The sequence below is a fragment of the Macaca fascicularis genome, chromosome 3, assembly GCF_037993035.2.
Source record: "Macaca fascicularis isolate 582-1 chromosome 3, T2T-MFA8v1.1".
In the NCBI taxonomy this organism is placed as follows: domain Eukaryota; kingdom Metazoa; phylum Chordata; class Mammalia; order Primates; family Cercopithecidae; genus Macaca; species Macaca fascicularis.
In genome coordinates this window covers 14,940,397-14,958,332 of record NC_088377.1, presented here as the reverse complement: position 1 = coordinate 14,958,332, position 17,936 = coordinate 14,940,397, and the positions used below count along the sequence as shown (strand labels likewise).

Sequence of the window (17,936 nt, the reverse complement as noted above, 5' to 3'; positions counted from 1 at the left end):
TATAGGCATGAGCCACCACGCCCGGCTGATTTTGCGTTTTTAGTAGAGACAGGGTTTCTCCATGTTGGTCAGGCTGGTCTCGAACTCGTGACCTCAGGTGATCCGCTCTCCTCGGCCTCCCGAATTGCTGGGATTACAGGCGTGAGCCACCGCGCCAGGCCTACAAATCATTTTTAATTGGTGCTTATTTTAAAAAGCAAGATTGAAGCATGACGTATTTATGTGTGTATATATGTAAACATGCACACGTGTGTGCACATGTATGTTAAAATATTTTTAAATTAATAAATGTATGTACTATAAAAGTCACCATTTAAAAGTGTATAATCTAGTGTTTTTTAGTGTATTCACAGAGTTGTGCAACCATCACCACCTTCTAATTTTAGAATATTTTTATTACCCGCCCCCCGCCAAAAGAAACCCTGTACCCATTAGCAATCACTCCCCATTTGCCTCTTCCCCCAACACTGGCAACTACTAATTTACTTTCCGTGTCTATGGATTTGCCTATTCTGGCCATTTCATATAAATGGAATTATATAATATATAGTCTTTTGTGATTGATTTCTTTCATGTAGCATTATGTTTTTCAGGTTTGTCTAAGTTATAGCATGTGTCAGTGTCTCCTTCCTTTTTATGACTGCATAATACTCCATGTATGGATATACCACAGTTGGCTGATCCGTTTGAGTTGTTCCCACACTTTGGCTAGTAATACTGCTATGAGCGCTGTTTTCACTTCTCAGAAAACTCCAACTCTTAGGAGTGGAATTGCTGGGTCATATGTCAGCTTTCTTTATCCTTTTGAGGAAACACATATTTTTAAAAAATTCAACATTTAATGGTAAATCTAATTTTAATTTTAATAATGATAATCGAGTTCTATCTGTTTGAAAGCCATTTTCTTTCTTTCTGGTTTTTTTTGTTTTGTTTTGTTTTGTTTTTTTGAGATGGAGTCTTGCTCTGTCGCCCAGGCTGGAGTGCAATGGTGCAATCTCGGCTCACTGCAACTTCCGCCTCCCAGGTTCAAGAGATTCTCCTGCCTCAGCTTCCCAAGTAGCTGGGATTACAGGCACGCGCCACCATGCCCAGCTATTTTTTGTAGTTTTAGTAGAGATGGGCTTTTGTCATGTTGCCCAGGCTGGTCTCAAACTCCTGACCTCAAATGATCCACCCTCCTCGACCACACCCCAAGTGCTGGCATTACAGATGTGACCCACCATGCCCAGCCATGAAAGCCGTTTATTTTCTGATCAGTGACAAAAGCAGCTCCAGGCCTTTACTTAATAGAACTTAGACTTCCAAGGTGGAGAGAGTTGTTTCCTTACTAATGGGATTGGTGCCATGGGATGCTCTGCCCTCTCATGTCTAAACCCACGGGAGGTCCATTGTCCAGGCCTTTTCTAGAGCCAGCCTTGGGTAGGCACCATTCAGGCCAATCATTTCCTCCTCACTGAGGTGAGAACACCTCTTCATGTACGTATTCTTAGTCATGCGTGTTGTCATGAGATCACACTTCATTAGAACTCTTTGGGCTTAGATTAGCAAGGAAGAGAACATTCAGAAATGGTAAGTGAATCATGCTATTTTTGGCTCTTCCCAACAATACCCTTGGGTAGCCTGAGGTGTCATAGCTCTGCCGTTATTAGGAAAATGATAGTCGTAAGTGTGCCTGGCTCTGTCTTTGTTTATTAAGATGACAAAGGCAGAAATCTCACAAGTGAATCAGCTTGGATTACCGACTCCGCAGGTCACAGTGGAAAATGGAACGAGGGACTGCGAGCGGCAGAGCTTTTTGTGGTACTCGGGGTGTTTTTTGCAAGGATTTTGTGCTGTCAAAAATAAGATGAGCACTGAGCTTCTCAGGATTGTGAGAACAACAAAGAAAACCAAGTGGAAGCTGCGCCTTGCACACTGGCCTCTCCTGCAGGAAATTCTCAACAGCCCTTTTAAAGTAATTTTAACAAAATCCAATCCCTCTCAGCGCAATTACTGTCAGAATGTCAAAGCAATGAATTTAATAGTGTTTTGATAGCAAAGACGGTATACTTTTTCTTTCTCTGATCTCTAGCTTTTTCTACTTTTGCCTCTCTCTCCTCAGGAATATATTTATAATCCAATAATGGCAAGGGCTCAGATCTTTTAAAGTTAGAGAAGATTGGAAATACACAGACAATTTAGGAAGATTTTTTTCACGTTTCCCTCTAAAAATCATGTTAATGTGTGTCACCGCCCATGGACATAGGTGATTAGGTGGTTGAGACCTCACATTAAAATGCTTGTTTAGAATATATTCATAGTGGCTTTAACGGAATGTCTTGACTTTCAAAGACTCTATACCACTAATTTTGGGTGTTCATATTTCAACTGACCACTGGTATGCTCTTTACTGGAGCCCTTTCTCATAAAGAATTTTCTCCTTTATGCTGCAAAGGTGGAATGAATTTCATAAATTATTTTGAGGTTAGAGTTTTCAAATGAATAAGAGACTATTGCATTTCAGAGAGGCCCTGGAGTTGCTGGTGGGAAGATTTCTGAGTACATATATTGGATCATGCAAAAGGATTCAGGATGATTTTTTTGTGGCTATATGTGTACAGTGATTTTAGGGGCTTTTGGTTGTGTGTGTGTGTGTGTTTGTTAGGGGATGCTTTAAAAATGCAGTTCCTGATTAGACTGATATTATGTTGTTATGTCATAATCAACTTAATGCTAGCAGAGCCCTCATTTCCTGTGGCATTAAATCGAAATAATTATTTATCTTTCCAGAAGTATTTAAACATCATTTAAAAGAAACAATAAATATGACAAGTAGGTTTTTTGTTTGTTTGTTTGTTTTTTCAAAGGAAGCTAAGCGTGTATAAAGCAGATTCGCTTTGCTGGCAGAGAACTTCCTATGAGACTAGACTTGCCACAGCCTCTGTGTCTAGGGCTGTTGTTCATTTTTACAAAGGTAGAGTGTGGTCTAACTTCTTTATTATTCTATTTTAGAATTGTCTAATCTTCTCTAAAATATAACAGGTTGCTTTTCCTTCCCCTAAACGTGCTCACCCAGCAGGATGCCAAAATCTGATGATTTGCCTATTGTATATAGAGCATCAACTCTTAACATGAATCACCTAGAACGCCGATTCTGCTGAGAGGCTAATTTGAGATTCATGTGTTCATTCAAAATGACCAAGTCCAATCAAACTATACAGAGAAAACACAACTGGATAATACAATACCACCATCCCTAAGCAGGAAGAGAGAAGCCATGGGGCTGCAGGACCAGGAGAAAGAGACACACGATCAAAGGGAGCCGGAGCCTGAGCTCGGATGTGTGTCAACACCGTGGCTCCCAGGGCCATGACCTTATCCATTCATCACTATGGAGAAAAGGGCGCTCTGCGCTTAAGAGGAAGGAGTGGAAGACAGGAGGCCCTTCTTTGTTCTTTTTGGCCTGACAAGAAGCAGGCCCAACCTGTGCTGGTTGGGGGGTTAAGAAGTCTGTTAACTTTCGGGTTTTCTTAGAGAGGAGAGGAAGGGGACAGCAGACAAGAGGGAACGATTTCTGCTCACATCCAGGAGCTGGATGGAATCCCAGGGCCTTCGAGCACATATCTGGAGGCACCAGTGACAGCAAAAGTTTTGTGTTTAATTGGCTTTTAAAAAAATCGCATTGGAAATGTGAGCTCTTGCAAAGCTCCAGCCCAACAGTTTCATGGATTGGGATGCACAGTGGTCTGCAGCGCTGACGGGAAAGCCAGACCCCCTTGTCCACGTGCTGGTTTGGCCACTCCAGAGTGGTGCTGGGCAAATCACTCGAGCTTTTGTACCTCCCTTTCCACAGCTACACAACAGGGAAAATGGATTCTCCACTTCACATGGCTGTTGTGAGGATTAGATAAGTCAGTCTGCATGAAGTGCTCAAAACCGAGACACTGTGTAAGGACTGAGTCCATGTTCTCTGTAATTACTACTGAGTCCAACCCACTCATTTTATCCACAGGAAGCTGAGGCCCACAGTTCTCTGTGCTCAGGGCCCCATAGCTGTTCTCTGCTTGTACTGCCCTTGTCTTTGGCTGAATTCTACTCATCCTTCAGGTCACAGCTCCAGGTTCACCTTCTCTGGGAAGCCCTCCAGGCTTGGTCCCCTGGCCATAGACTCCCAGCACCCTCTACTTTTCTTTCTGAGCACGTATCCTGTGGTTACTTCTCTCTATCTGCCTTCTGCACAAGCCACAGCTTAGCCCAGTGCTCAGCCCGGTGGGCACACAGTAAGACTTTGTTGAATGAAGGAAGGAAAATTGAATGAATACAGCTAGTGTCAGAGTTTGCACTGGGATGGAAGCTTTCTGGTAGCCAGTCCTATGTTCTGGAATAGTCCATATTCTCCCTGGAATTTCAAAGGAGTTTCTTCATTGACTTAGTGTCACTGTGTTTATTTTTTAGGTCACAATTTGTAGAGTGGCATCTTTCTAGTGAATGGGTCTTTCAGTTTTATAAACAGAATTTGTTTCTGGAACATTACGGGAACTCAATAAAGGTTTCATTTTGAATAAATAAATCGGGTTCATGGATAACACATTATTCTTGTATTTTAGCAAAATACCCATATTGTAAATAAATCAAGAATTTGCACATCATTTGCTTTTAATACAGTGCTTTTGAAGATAAGACCTAACCAAAAAAAAAAAAAAATCATGTTCCCTGCAAAATACCTGTTGCCTTGGGGAGTTATGTGCTTGGGGAGTTTGGGATGCTTTATTCTTAGTTTATTATTAAAATTCATCTTGTGACCATCCCCGTAGGCAAAACTTTTTCCATCAAACTTAATCCTGTCTGAGTTGGGTCTGTCCTTCCCTGGGCCCCTTCTCTCTTACCTTTCGCTGGGCAGGGGGGCATGCCCCCCAATACTGTTTGCTTATGGCCAAATTGATCACCTCTTTTAAGTATTTTCTGGAGTCTTAACTCTTCACCTTGTCTTAGAATCTTTCACTTTATTATCCTCACCTCCAGCCTCTCACCTCATAAATGGAGTGGCCCGCAAAGCCCTCAGGAATCCACTGTGGCATTTCCCGCTGCCAGTGGCCCCGCTGGGTAACCCTTCTCATGATGGCTGGGCTCCGGGGCAGAATTAGAAGCTCTGAGAGTTTAAATGACTTGCCCGGGCCTGGTTGGCGGGTCCATTAGAGAGAGCCAGACCCCAGCACCTGTCCTTACTCCCTTCCGCAGGCTCCCTTGCTTGACTCCCTGTCTTTGCTCAGCCTCCCCACTTGCGGTGTTCACTGGTTCTGCCACGTCTCATGCTCTCCTCCTCTTACCTCCTATCCTGATGCCTCAGTGTTACACCATTCAGTTCTTTGGACTCAACCCTGAGCGGCTCCCCCAGGCCCTTTCCTGAGTTCCTGCCCCTCAGCCTAGACCTCCTGGGTTGGGCATGGCCTGTGGAGGCCCAGGGGAGAGACTGCCTTCTCTTTGCCTTCTCCCATCCCACAACTCTGGATGCATGTGATGCATGCATGTGCGTGCACACACACACGTGCGCCCATGACCATATACACATGGCGCACTCTGACATATGAGAGCCCACACACGTGTGTATGCAACACATGTGCAAACTCACGTGTACGTTCATACACCCATGGATGTGTGCACATGCATGCACACACCCACACATGTACACTCTTGCTGTCCCCACGTGCATGCAAGGTCACATGAACATGTGCCAACACTTGCAGTGTGCACACACAAACTCATGTGCACTTACACACTCAGGCATAAACACACACACATACACACACACTCCTGCTTTCCACCTCCCCAGCACTGCTCCTGTCTGCCTCTTTGCTCCACAGACTTGGAGCAGCTGCCTTTCTGCGAAACCCCAGGGGCGGGGGAGCACCTGTATGTCTGTCATGGCAACAGGACCCTCCCTGACTCTCCTCCCTGCACCCTCTGTCCAAGAGGGCAGTGACTCAGTTCATGGCGGCCAGTCTCAGAACCTTCTAATTGACCATCTTGAAAGAGATGCAAGGAGAGTCCGTGTGGGCGGGTGGAGGGGAGGGGAAGGGGTTGCTTGGTAGCCTGTGGGGAACCTTGAATGGCTAGTCATGGCCTGTTTGTGTGCTGGTGCTTTTGAAAGAACTTCGAACAAAGGGCTGTGATTAGGTGATACCTAGAGGGTGTGGAGTCGTCTTCTCCCCGCAGGTCCTTTCCCGATCTCTGTAAAAACACCCTGCGCTTATCTCAACATCTGGTCTGTCTGCTGCCATGGGTCCCCTTTGAGCATTTCTCCCTGGAACTGCCTAATGAGCAGAGAAGGGTCCTGAAGCCTTCTGAGCCCGCACAGCGTCTCTCTAGCGTCCTCTTCTCTGCTGGGCTCCCTGCTCCTGCGTCACCGTGGCTTCTGGTTGGTGTATTGGTGCTGCCTGTTGTTCCCAAGACATCCCCCGCACCCCTGCGTCCTCACCCCCATCCCCCGCACCCCTGCGTCCTCAGCCCCAGCACTGTCCTCCCAACCCACCTTCCTGTGCTGCCTTCTTCTTTTTTTTTTTTTTTGATACGGAGTCTCACTCTATCCTCTAGGCTGGAGTGCAGTGGTGCAATCTCAGCCCTCTGCAACCTCCACCTCCCACGTTCAAGCGATGCTCGTGCCTCAGCCTCTCGCTGAGGCTACAGGCACCCGTCACCACACCCAGCATATTTTTGTATTTTTAGTAGAGACGGGGTTTCACCATGTTGACCAGGCTGGCCTTTAACTCCTGACCTCAAGTGATCCACCTGCCTCAGGCTCCCAAAGTGGTGGGATTACAGGTGTGAGCCACCATGCCCCACCCTGCGCTACCTTCTGTGACTTGTGCCACACCCCTTTGTTGCTCCTCCTATCTCCTCTTTGAAGGCCCATTGGCCAAGCAAAAGCAACTTCCCATCTCTCCCAGGGCCATTCTCTTCTCCTTTGTTTGTTCTCAGTTAAAAGTTAACACTGGGCAGGATGAGGTGGCTCACTCTGTAATCCCAGCACTTTCTGAAGCCAAGGTGGGCAGATCACCTGAGGTCAGGAGTTCAAGACAAGCCTGGACAACATGGTGAAACCCCATCTTTACTAAAAATACATAAATTAGCTAGGCGTGGTGGCACGTACCTGTAATCCCAGCTACTCAGGAGGCTGAGGAAGAATTGCTTGAACCCAGGAAGCACGGGCTGCAGTGAGCTGAGATTGCGCCACTACACTCCAGTCTGGACAACAGAGCAAGACTCTGTCTCAAAAATAAAAATAAAAAAAGTGAACACTGAATTTCCAGTTTATATGCCACAGGGGGAACTGTTCAGATGGCAGGACTGAAGGAAGATCCTCCCGCTTCCCTCTCCCTTCCATGAAAGAATTTAATCAGATCCAGGACCATTCATGTGGAGTGGGCATTCTCCTTCCCTCACCCCATCGTCATGTGCCGACCAGCCTGCCCTTCACTTTCCTTCCCGTAGGGCACGCCTCGCACTTCGCAGAGCCAAGTGTCTGGCTCTTGGGATGCAGCTAGAGTGAACATCAGGCTTTTCACGTGGACCGCAGGGAGGTTTTCTGATAGAGCCAGTATTCTGGATAATAGAGGCTTGCTCGTATTTTTTTTAAAGGTCCATTATAACACACTAACACTGAAACCTTATGAAGAAATTCGCCCCTTTTAAAACTTTCAGCTTTTATTTTAGCTTCCGGGTGTACATGTGCAGGTTTGTTACATGGGTATATTGTGTGATGCTGAGGTTTGGGGTACAGATTCCATCACCCAGGTACTGTGCATAGTACCCAACAGGCAGTTTTTCAACCCTTGTCCTCCTCTTTCCCACCCTCCTCTGGTAGTCCTCAGTATCTGTCGTTATTGTCTTTGGCTCCCACTTATAAGGAAGAACATGCAGTATTTGATTTTTTGTTTCTGTGTTAATTTGCTCAGGATAATGACTTCCAGTGGCATCCATGTTGCTGCAGAGGGCATGATTTCATTCTTTTTTTGTTTTTTTGTTTTTTTTTTTGAGGCGGAGTCTTGCTCTGTCGCCCAGGCTGGAGTACAGTGGCGCAATCTGGGCTAACTGCAAGCTCAGCCTACCAAAGTGGTGGGATTACAGGTGTGGGCCACCATGCCCCGCCCTGCGCTACCTTCTGTGCCTTGTGCCACACCCCTTTATTGCTTCTCCTAGCTCCTCTTTGAAGGCCCATTGGCCAAGAAAAAGCAACTTCCCATCTCTCCCAGGGCCATTCTCTTCTCCTTCACCTTTGTTCACAGTTAAAAGTTAACACTGGGTTTACGCCATTCTCCTGCCTCAGCCTCCTGAGTAGCTGGGACTACAGGCTTGTGCCACCATGCCCGGCTAATTTTTTTTTGTGCTTTCAGTAGAGATGGGGTTTCACCATGTTAGCCATGATCTCCTGACCTCGTGATCTGCCTGCCTCAGCCTCTCAAAGTGTTGGGATTACAGGTGTGAGCCACAGCACCCGGCCAATTTCATTCTTTTTTATGGCTGCATAGTATTCCATGGTACATATGTACCCCATTTTCTTTATCCAATCCACCTTTGATAGCACCTAGGTTGATTCCATGTCTTTGCTATTGTGAATAGTGCTGCAGCATCTTTTGGGTAGGATTATTTATTTTGTTACCTTCCTGTTTTATTCCAGGTGTCTCTCATTTTTTCTGCCTCTTTGGATCATTTGTATCCTCTTTGATCACTGTTGAGTAGCTGAGCAGACAGTCTGGGTTGCCCACTGTTCTGAATGGACTCAGGGACATAACTTCAGGGGGCTAAGGATGTCCCACAGTGAACTGCCTGAGTGAGGCACTTGGTTGTAGTCGTACCATTCTTAGTACGGATTGCTTAGGGAAGGAAAATGTATCCAAAAGCTGCTTTTATAAAAATTTATAGACAATATTTTTTAGAGCAGTTTTAGATTTACAGAAGACTTGCATAGAAACTACAAGAGAGTTCCTGCACACCGTCCCCCCACCCGCATTTTCCCTGTTACGAATATCTTGTGTTCCCCTGGCACATTTGTTACAATGGATGAACCAGTATGGATACAGTCTTATTAACTAAGGTCTGAGTTTACCTTAGGGTTCACTCTGTGATGTGCAGTTCTATAGATTTTGATAAATGCACAGTATGATGTAACACCACTACAGTATCGTAATAATTTCAACACCCTAAAACCCTTCTATATTCCCCTCTATTCATCTCTCCTTTCTTCCCTCCCACACGCCAACCCCTGGCAGCCACTGCTCTTTTTACCATCACCATAGATTCCCAGAATGTCATATAGTTGGAGTCAAACAGGATGTAGCCCTTTCTGACCAGCTTCTTTCAATTAAAAGCATGCATTTGATGTTCCTCCATGTCTTTCCAAGTGAATCACACAATTTTTGGCTCAATATCTTATCTGTTTTTATCACTGAAGATAAAAAGATATTCTTTAATTTAATTTATTTTATATTTTTTTAATTTAATTTAATTTATATTTTTTTCTTTTTCTTTTTTATTTTTTGAGATGGAGTCTCACTCTGTTGCCCTAGGCTGGAGTGCAGTGGCACAATCTTGGCTCACTGCAGCCTCCATCTCCTGGGTTCAAACGAGTAGCTGGGATTACAGGTGTGCTCCACCTAATTTTTGTATTTTTAGTAGATACGGGGTTTCACCGTTTTAGCCAGACTGGTCTTGAACTCCTGACTTCAGGTGATCAACCCGCCTCAGCTTCCCAAAGTGCTGGGATTCTGGGTGTGAGTCACCGCGCCTGACCTTATTTCTTTTTATTACTGAATGTGCCATTATTTGGATGTGCCAAAGTTTGTTTATCCATTCTGCTACTGAAGGACATCTTGGGTGCCGCCAGTTTGGGGGAAAGAATGATTGAAACTGCTATAAACATTTATGTCCATAAGTTTTCCACTCATTTGGGTAAATACCTAGGTAAAAGCTATTTTTAAAAATGAGATTTTAGTTCCTTTTTTCCTAAAGTCTGGAGGAAAGTATTCTCCCTCTTCCTTCCGGATAAGTTACAAAGGACAAAGCAGGAAGTGGAATAAAGCCAAAGGCTATTGAATGTTCTTTTATTTTTTATTTTTATTATTATTATTATTTTTTGAGACAGAGTTTTGCTCTGTCACCCAGGCTGGAGTGCAGTGGCGTGATCTCGGCTCACCGCAAACCCCACCTCCCAGGTTCAAGCGATTCTCCTGCCTCAGCCTCCCTAGTAGCTGGGATTAAAGGCATGCGTCACCACGCCAGGCTAATTTTATATTTTTTTAGTAGAGACGGGATTTCTCCATGTTGGTCAGGCGGGTCTTGAACTCCTGACCTCAGGTGATCCGCCCGCCTCGGCCTCCCAAAGTGCTGGGATTACAGGCGTGAGCCACCAAGCCCAGCGTGAGTGTTCTTTTCTTGTGCGTGGGTAAGTACACTGATCTCCTGGACAGAGACAAAAGTAGCTCACCCTCCCATGAACTAGCCACGGAACCTTTAGGCCATTGGATTGGTTGTCACTGAAATCTTTTAGAAATCTGGACAAATAACCAAGGTTAACCAGGTGTATTCTGTGCATTTTTCTTAGGGGATAGAGTTGGTTATAAAGGGATGCTATGGGTGGGAAGATAGTGACTTTGAACTGATTTTATTTTTTTCTCAGTTTGCCTAATAATTATTTTTAATATGTCCTGCCCTAGTTTTAGGACGTTTCCTAGATTTTAAAAGCGGGTATTGTTTTTCTTTTGCATTTTCTCTTATTTTTGGTCTTTTGTTTATATCATTCTTCTAATCACTGTGGTTGTTCTCTAGGCTTTTGTGGCCCCAGAATTACCCAACTTAGTTTTATTGTTCTTGGCAGTTGCTGTCTTTTACCTCGCCTCTTTAGGATGTTTTTCCCCCACACTATTTGTTCTGAACCAAATTTCTCCTTTAATGCCTTAGTGTGGCTTCCCTTCTTCCCAGGCAAAGAGGCTTTATTTCATTTGAAACAAACCGTGGCCTTCCTTTAGATTTAGAGAGTGCTGCTGTTTATAATCAGGGTTCACGGAACAACAGTTTGGGATATTGCTGGCATACTATTTTGTGTATGCATGTGTGTGTTTTGGAATTACCGTATATGCTTGAATAGAAGTCAGGCTGGTATTACGTCTTCAGTATCTTCAGAAAAGAGGAAGTGCCTTACAGAGTCCTTGCAAATCTCTCATATGATAAGGACACAATTTCAATGATAGTATTTTATTTTCAATAACAAAGTACTAGTTAGAGAAGACACATAAACCTTTATTTGGCTCACTGATGACTTTGGGTGCTCTAGAAATCACGCGAGGAACCCAGTAGGAAGGAAGGTAAAAGCATTTATGTGGCTTTAATAATAACTTCTAGAGATATGGCCTCTTGATTGGGAGAGTTTGAGAGGCCAGTCTCAAAACAGTTCACTGAGTGGTTAATTTATGGCGATTTTAAATGGGTGCGTATGATTTGGGATAAGATTTCCAGCAAAGGCATCATATGCAAATTAAAAAAAAATACTTTATCTCAAATATCCAGTCACCTGAAAGATCATGTTACATTGAAACACTGCACAAAGACTCAAAAAGTCATCCTGGTTCTGCCTGTGACTAGTTTGAATAAAATTGTTTCATGAAATGTGACAGCGTGGAAACAGTATTTCTTAAATTAACTATGTTAACATTTTAATATATGGTCTTAAATAGGATGATGCAGCTTTGAAGATAAGTGGTATCAATAGTCATTTAATAATTCTATTGCATTCCTAAAAAGTATACGTTTGCGTTTTCCAAAAACCTTTTACTGAGGGACAAAGTCTTCCTATTGGAAAAGCAAGGAGGTCACCTTATATTTGGAGTCACCCTGTATTTGGACACGTGTGATGCCTTTACAAGGCACGCAGTTTTGAAGTATTCTGTGCATTGTTTCATTTGGAGTGAAGGGAAAATATACAATTCTTCTTCCCATTTGTGGGCGCACTGGATTGGGCAATGTCAGTTTATATCCCCAGTTTGAACGCGGATCTTCCTTCTCAGCCAGCACCCAGCCCTAAGGCTATCGGTAATTTTGAATCCGTTGGACACTTTTTAGAGTTCACCCTTTTTTTTTTTTTTTCTGCGTTTGGCTCCTTAATTCTTACCATCCTGTAGTCCTGCCCTTCCTGTGACAACAGCCTGGCTGACATAACCCCTGCCCACCCCTGCACCTGTCCTTTCCCAGTTTACTGTGAACGCCAGTGTTCGCCACTAGCCTGTTGGTCTTTCCCCCGCACCAGTTCTCTGCCCTCACCTTGACAATCTCACATCCTTTCAAGGCTTCAGCGTCCACCCATATTGAGGTTGAAAACTGGTAGCCTGCAGGCCATATCTTGCCTGCAAGGGTGGGGTTTATGGTTGTTTTAATATGAGTTTGTTGCCAACATTTAAAAATTGAGATCAAATCTGGACCTCTGGCTTCTTTTGGAGAATGAGGTGAGCTGGCAGTGCTGGGACCAAGCCGTGAGCAGGTGTCCCCGTTAAGTGGGGCACTGCTGTCCTGTTTGCCACAGCCAGTCCTAGCTACCGCTCCTTTTTGTTTTGGACATTGACGTAGTGTATCAGTTGCTGTTTTTGTTTTAACATGATTACGCCATTCAATTCCCTACAGTAGAGATAAGAGGAAAAAGAAACATTTCTCTTGCCTATCTCTCTATTCAAAAGTGAGAAAATAAAAGCCGGATCAAGAATGGTATGTTTAAAAACAATGGAAGAGAATATGTGTTTGTGTGTGTGTGTGTGTGTTTGTGTGTATGTGTGTGTGTAAGAGTATTTTTATACGGTTAACATTCAAGGTGTGTCTGAGTTGGCATGCTACAATTTAAGATGCCAGAGCTGATCATAATTGACCTAGATGGTTTTGATGTCCAAGTATATTCTTTTGCCCACATAAATACTTCTGCTTCTGAAATCTCAAATGATCTCATTGGTAATCTGGACTCATTGGTATTTACTGAGTACCTGGAACGTGCAAAGGTACTGGGGTACAGTGGGAAGCAGGGCAGACACGTTTCCTGCCTTCTGGGAGCTTACAGTCACAGGTGCAGACACCAGACACCTCACACTCAACATGACCCTGGGCTCATTTCTCCCTTCCACCTCCTCCCGTCCTCTCAGTGTCAATGCATGGCATCACCTAGTATCTAATTAGCAATCTTCATTCCATCTGGAACTTAGTTCCCCCTAGCTCTGTAAAGTTAACATAGTCTCGGGCATGACACCAGGAATTAGGACACCAACATCTTTGGAGTCCATTATTGTGCCCATGATAATATCTACCTGCTAAATAGATTAACTCATCCTCACCTGCCAGTTTGTCATGACCCTTGGGCTCCAAACATGGAGGTCATTGCACTCATCAATTAAGTTGGCTTTCACATGTTTTTTTTTTTTTTAAATTGCTTCCCCAAATCTGAGGTTGCTCCCAGTGTCACCAACCCAGGGCCACATTCGTATGGAATATTTCCCTGGCCCCTCAGGCTGCGCCATCTTGAGTGATGTGCTCCTCTCTCCCCACACCCTGGTTCTGCTTAACTTCCAGGTTCCGGTTTAGGTCTTGCTTTCTCCAGAAACTTTTCATGATCCCTTCTGTCCTCTTTGCTCTCTGTCGTCTCTGAAATTCTTCAGCTTTTATAGTCTACAGCAATTAATTGTTAATATATCATGTCTTTTAAATATTTACTTGTTGATTGAGTTTTGGCAGAAAGCTTTACGGGTTGGTTAGAAGTGACTCTAAAAACAGTTCATTGCCCGTCAGAAGCAAAATGTAATTCCATTATTTCGAATGCTTATCTGAAATGTTGTGTGGTTTTGTTTATTTCAGAGACTTGAAGATAGAGAATTTGCTACTAGATGAAGACAATAATATCAAGCTGATTGGTATGACTTTTTTTTTTTTTTTAAAGCAAAATTATCTTTTAAGTGTTGTGTTGTCAGTTCTCAACTTTGAAAAATATCCATGGTCTATCTCTAATACCCAGACAATATTCTAGATTATCTTCTTTTACCTCCAAAATTTAATAATGGTTTTGAAAATGGATCATGTGTTTCCTTGTCTTATTCAAACTATAGCTTCTCCATAAATTCAGATGGAGCTGACCTTTTGTAGAATTTATTTTTATTTGGATTAAGCGGAAAACTTCTTAAAAATAGTGAAAGATAGTTTGGCTCAGAAATGCTTCCCATAGCTTTGTCATATCTCATTCCGCTTCTCGGTGAATGCAGGGATGCCTAAAATAAGGGGGAATGCAATTGACCTTCTCTTTTTAATATAATCTTTATTCAGGCTCGTTGGTACAATGGGAGCTGTGCAGAGAAGTCCCCACAAAGGGGTAGTTAGAAGTCTGAACCAATCAGAAGGAAGCTACAAGATGGAGCATCATAATTGGTTCATAATTCAGGGTCCATAGCAAATGCACTGCATGACTCATTTTCTAGACGAATTCAGGTGGTTCTATTGTTGTTATTGTCTCCCTCTGTGGTTGCTCTGGGCAGAATTCAGGGCATCATTTTTATATCCAGATACTAGATGGCACCATCTTTTATTCCTCTCTCTCTTTTCTTTTTCTCCCACCTGAAGTGCAAGTAATTTCTTTCACCTCAATGGCTTGAAAAGACTTTATAGGAGGGGAAAAGAAGAGGATCAATAGGACTTTGTGAATTTAACGTTTATGCCCAAGAAGGAACTTTTGTTTGACAAATGCTGAAAGTCATTACAAGATTCTCCAAAACACATCATTAAAATGACTTATTCGATATTTTGGGATTACAGTCAGCTCCCAATTCAGAACCAGGCAAGAGACTGCACAGACTCTGGATAATTAAACACCATTGATAGGTGTTGATGGATACACTTACTATTAGAAAGTTAACGGTGAAGAGGAAACCAATTTTTCCCCAAAAGCATTTAGGAGAATCTATTCTTAGAAGATTCTTAGATAATTCAAATGATTTTCTTTTTCTTTTTCTTTTTTCTGAGATGGAGCCTCCCTCTGTTGCCCAGGCTGGAGTGCAGTGGTACAAATCTCAGTTCACTGCAGCCTCTGCCTCCCAGGTTCAAGGGATTCTCCTGTCTCAGCCTCCCGGGTAGCTGGGATTACAGGCGCCCACCACCACACCTGGCTGATTTTTGTATTTTTAGTAGAGATGGGGTTTCACCATGTTGGCCAGGCTGGTCTCAAACTCCTGACTTCAGGTGATCTGCCCACCTTGGCCTCCCAAAGTGCAGGGATTACTGGCGTGACCCACCACACCTGGCTGATTTTCTTTTTGTTACATTGTTTTACTGTTGCATTTACTTGTCTTGAGGGCCAAATGCATAAGCCAGAAAACAAGGCACTGGTATTGAAATGCTTGCAGGAAGTCTGTCTGGTCCTCATTTCCGAGATCTGGAGGGTTAAACAAAGGGGCCTCCTGGTGTGCGGTAAGGAATGGAGGAAAGGAGTTTTTTGTTTTAGGTTCCCTGTAACTGTTCTTTGGAAAATGCGGAGGTGACAGTGATAAAGTTGTCGTAACAGCACCAGAGACTGTAAGAGAAAAAACTTTGTAACAGCAGTATTTATATGACAATAAAAGTTAGAATAGGCCAGGCGCAGTGGCTCACACCTGTAATCCCACTTTGGGAGGCCGAGGTAGGCGGAGCACGAGGTCAGGAGTTCAAGACCAGCCTGACTAACATGTAAAACCCCCATCTCTACTAAAAATGCAAAAATTAGCCAGGCGTGGTGGTGCACGCCTGTAATCCCAGCTATTCAGGAGGCTGAGGGAGGAGAATCGGTTGAACCTGGGAGGCAGAGTTTGCAATGAGCCAAGATCGTGACACTGCACTCCAGCCTATATGACAGAGCGAGGCTCCGTCTCAAAAAGACTGAGGCTGGTGAGTCGTGTAAGGTGCAGACAGAGTTTCCACATCTCAGGTGGGCATTGCCCATCCTGTTTCTTTCCTTCCCTCTTGCCCCTCTGTCTCCTCTGTGCTTGGTGTCTCTGCTTTCTCCTTACGTGGTAGCCCTAGGTGACCATCGACAGAACTGTCTTGTGGAATAAGCGATGGTGAAATGCACAGACCTTTTTATTGGGTGGACGTTTGCTCTGGGGATTCTAGAAAAACCAGTCATTTCACTGCTGCAATCAGTGGATCCTTTTATAAGGGGCTCACAGATTGGTTGAATAACAGAACCTCTTAGAGGAGACCTGTCTGAGTCAAGTGAGGAAATCATACACCTAAATGAGAGCCCGCCCCTTCCCCTCTTGCTGCACGTTATGGTCACTCTTTGGGCGCCAGGAACCATTTTATTCAAATCCCACAGAGTCATCGCCTCTCTGCTGGCAATGTCTGGATGGGCACTGCAAAGACATTTTAGGTCTTTGGAACAAAATCGGCCCCTTCAGAAAGCAGGATGCCCGCACCTGCTAGAAAGGAGGCAGTGACCATTGGATTTCCCTTTGTTAATGGTGCCCATTTGGTTGCTGGTTCTCTCCTGAGCAGTGGAAACTGAGGAACCCTACCTCACACCTCCCCCAAGAGAGACCTTAGACTATCCCTGAGGGCTGGTGGGAACTGCATTTGGTTAAGAAAGAACCGCATTTCCGCATTTCCGGAAGGCCTGGAGGGAGAGATGAAGGCCCAGTGTCTGTGAGGTTTCTTGCCCCTGGGTTGAGCAATTTGGATCAAAGGTCTTCCAACTCCTGTCTTTTTTTGTAACTTGAAAGCTCTTTGAACCTTCTTTTCTTCAAAGGCATTACCTACTTGTTTTTTTTCAAAGGTGATTATAGCTATTATGATTGCCTCTTAATAGTTTCTCTTTCTTTGAAAGAATTCGGTTTAAATAAATCTACTTAAGCCATGTTTCAAATTAACTAGAATTACCAGGAGTAAGATTTGATTTAATCAGAAGGTTTTTTTTCCCTTTTTAAAAAAAGCAGTCTGATGTTTGGTAAGTTAAATCTTAAAAGGGAAGAGGGGCAACTTAGAACTGAGTTTTGCACTTCAGTATTCCAAAGCAGGTTCACTTGGGCGTTTTGTGAGATTCATCCTGTAGCTCTCAGAAAATTGAGTGGTTGTTGGCTGATATATTTACCAAACCTAATTGAGACAGACCCATGTGACATTGCTGGGAGGTGGCCTTCTCTCAAGTTCCACAATTCCAATTATAGGCAGATGTGTACAGTTTTAATAATTACAATTATGAATGTGAAGCAAACTGGTTGTTTTTCTACAAATATATTTTAAATCAAACCCTTTCGGCTAGATCAACATAAGTTGCTTAACATGCAGGTTCTATCTCTTCCACCTCCCAAATGCCCTGCTAAGTTATCTTCTTGAAACTGTGCTCAAGATAAGGCCAGACTGTTCCCAAACTTGCCTGGGATGGTGGAGGGTGATCTGACCTCTTATCTCTCCCTCTGCCCTCTTTGAGAACAAGTCCTTCTTTTTGGACCCCAGGTCTTGGAGAGGTGAGGAGGTGAACAAAACGAGGCAGCCCTTTGCTGTGACGGGAACGCTGTTGAGATTAGGAACGGAGTCTTTTGCTTTGATCTCAGAAGTTTAGAGATAACAATTTCTAGGACTCTGATGAAACTGGGCCTCCTCAACTATTATTGTCTTTATTTGATGGTGCTGTCTCTCACAGTGGGTGCTCCTCACACGTTTGTGTGTTCATTAACATTCTTTTAGGTTCATTTTCAAACTGAAAGCAGTCAAACAACCCTCCAATTTAAAGCACAATATTATTTTTCTTCTCCCCCCACCTTTCTTTTTGAGATGGAGCCTCGCTCTGTCTCACAGGCTGGAGTGCAGTGGCGCAGTCTCGGCTCACTGCAACTTTTGCCTCCCGGGTTTAAGCAATTCTCCTGCCTCAGCCTCCCGAGTAGCTGGGACAACAGGTGTGCGCCTCCACACCTGGC

At 43.9% G+C, this 17,936-nt stretch overlaps 1 protein-coding gene across 2 annotated transcripts in view; it reads left to right on the top strand.

The window, feature by feature from the left end:
- The window catches only part of HUNK (hormonally up-regulated Neu-associated kinase), a 127,347-nt gene that overhangs the window by 51,413 nt on the left and 57,998 nt on the right, over nucleotides 1-17,936 (top strand). For both annotated transcript variants that reach the window (XM_065541420.2, XM_045389239.3), the window contains exon 3: nucleotides 13,858-13,913. In XM_065541420.2, the coding sequence (XP_065397492.1) occupies nucleotides 13,858-13,913 (56 nt within the window). The remainder of the gene's footprint in view (nucleotides 1-13,857; nucleotides 13,914-17,936) is intronic.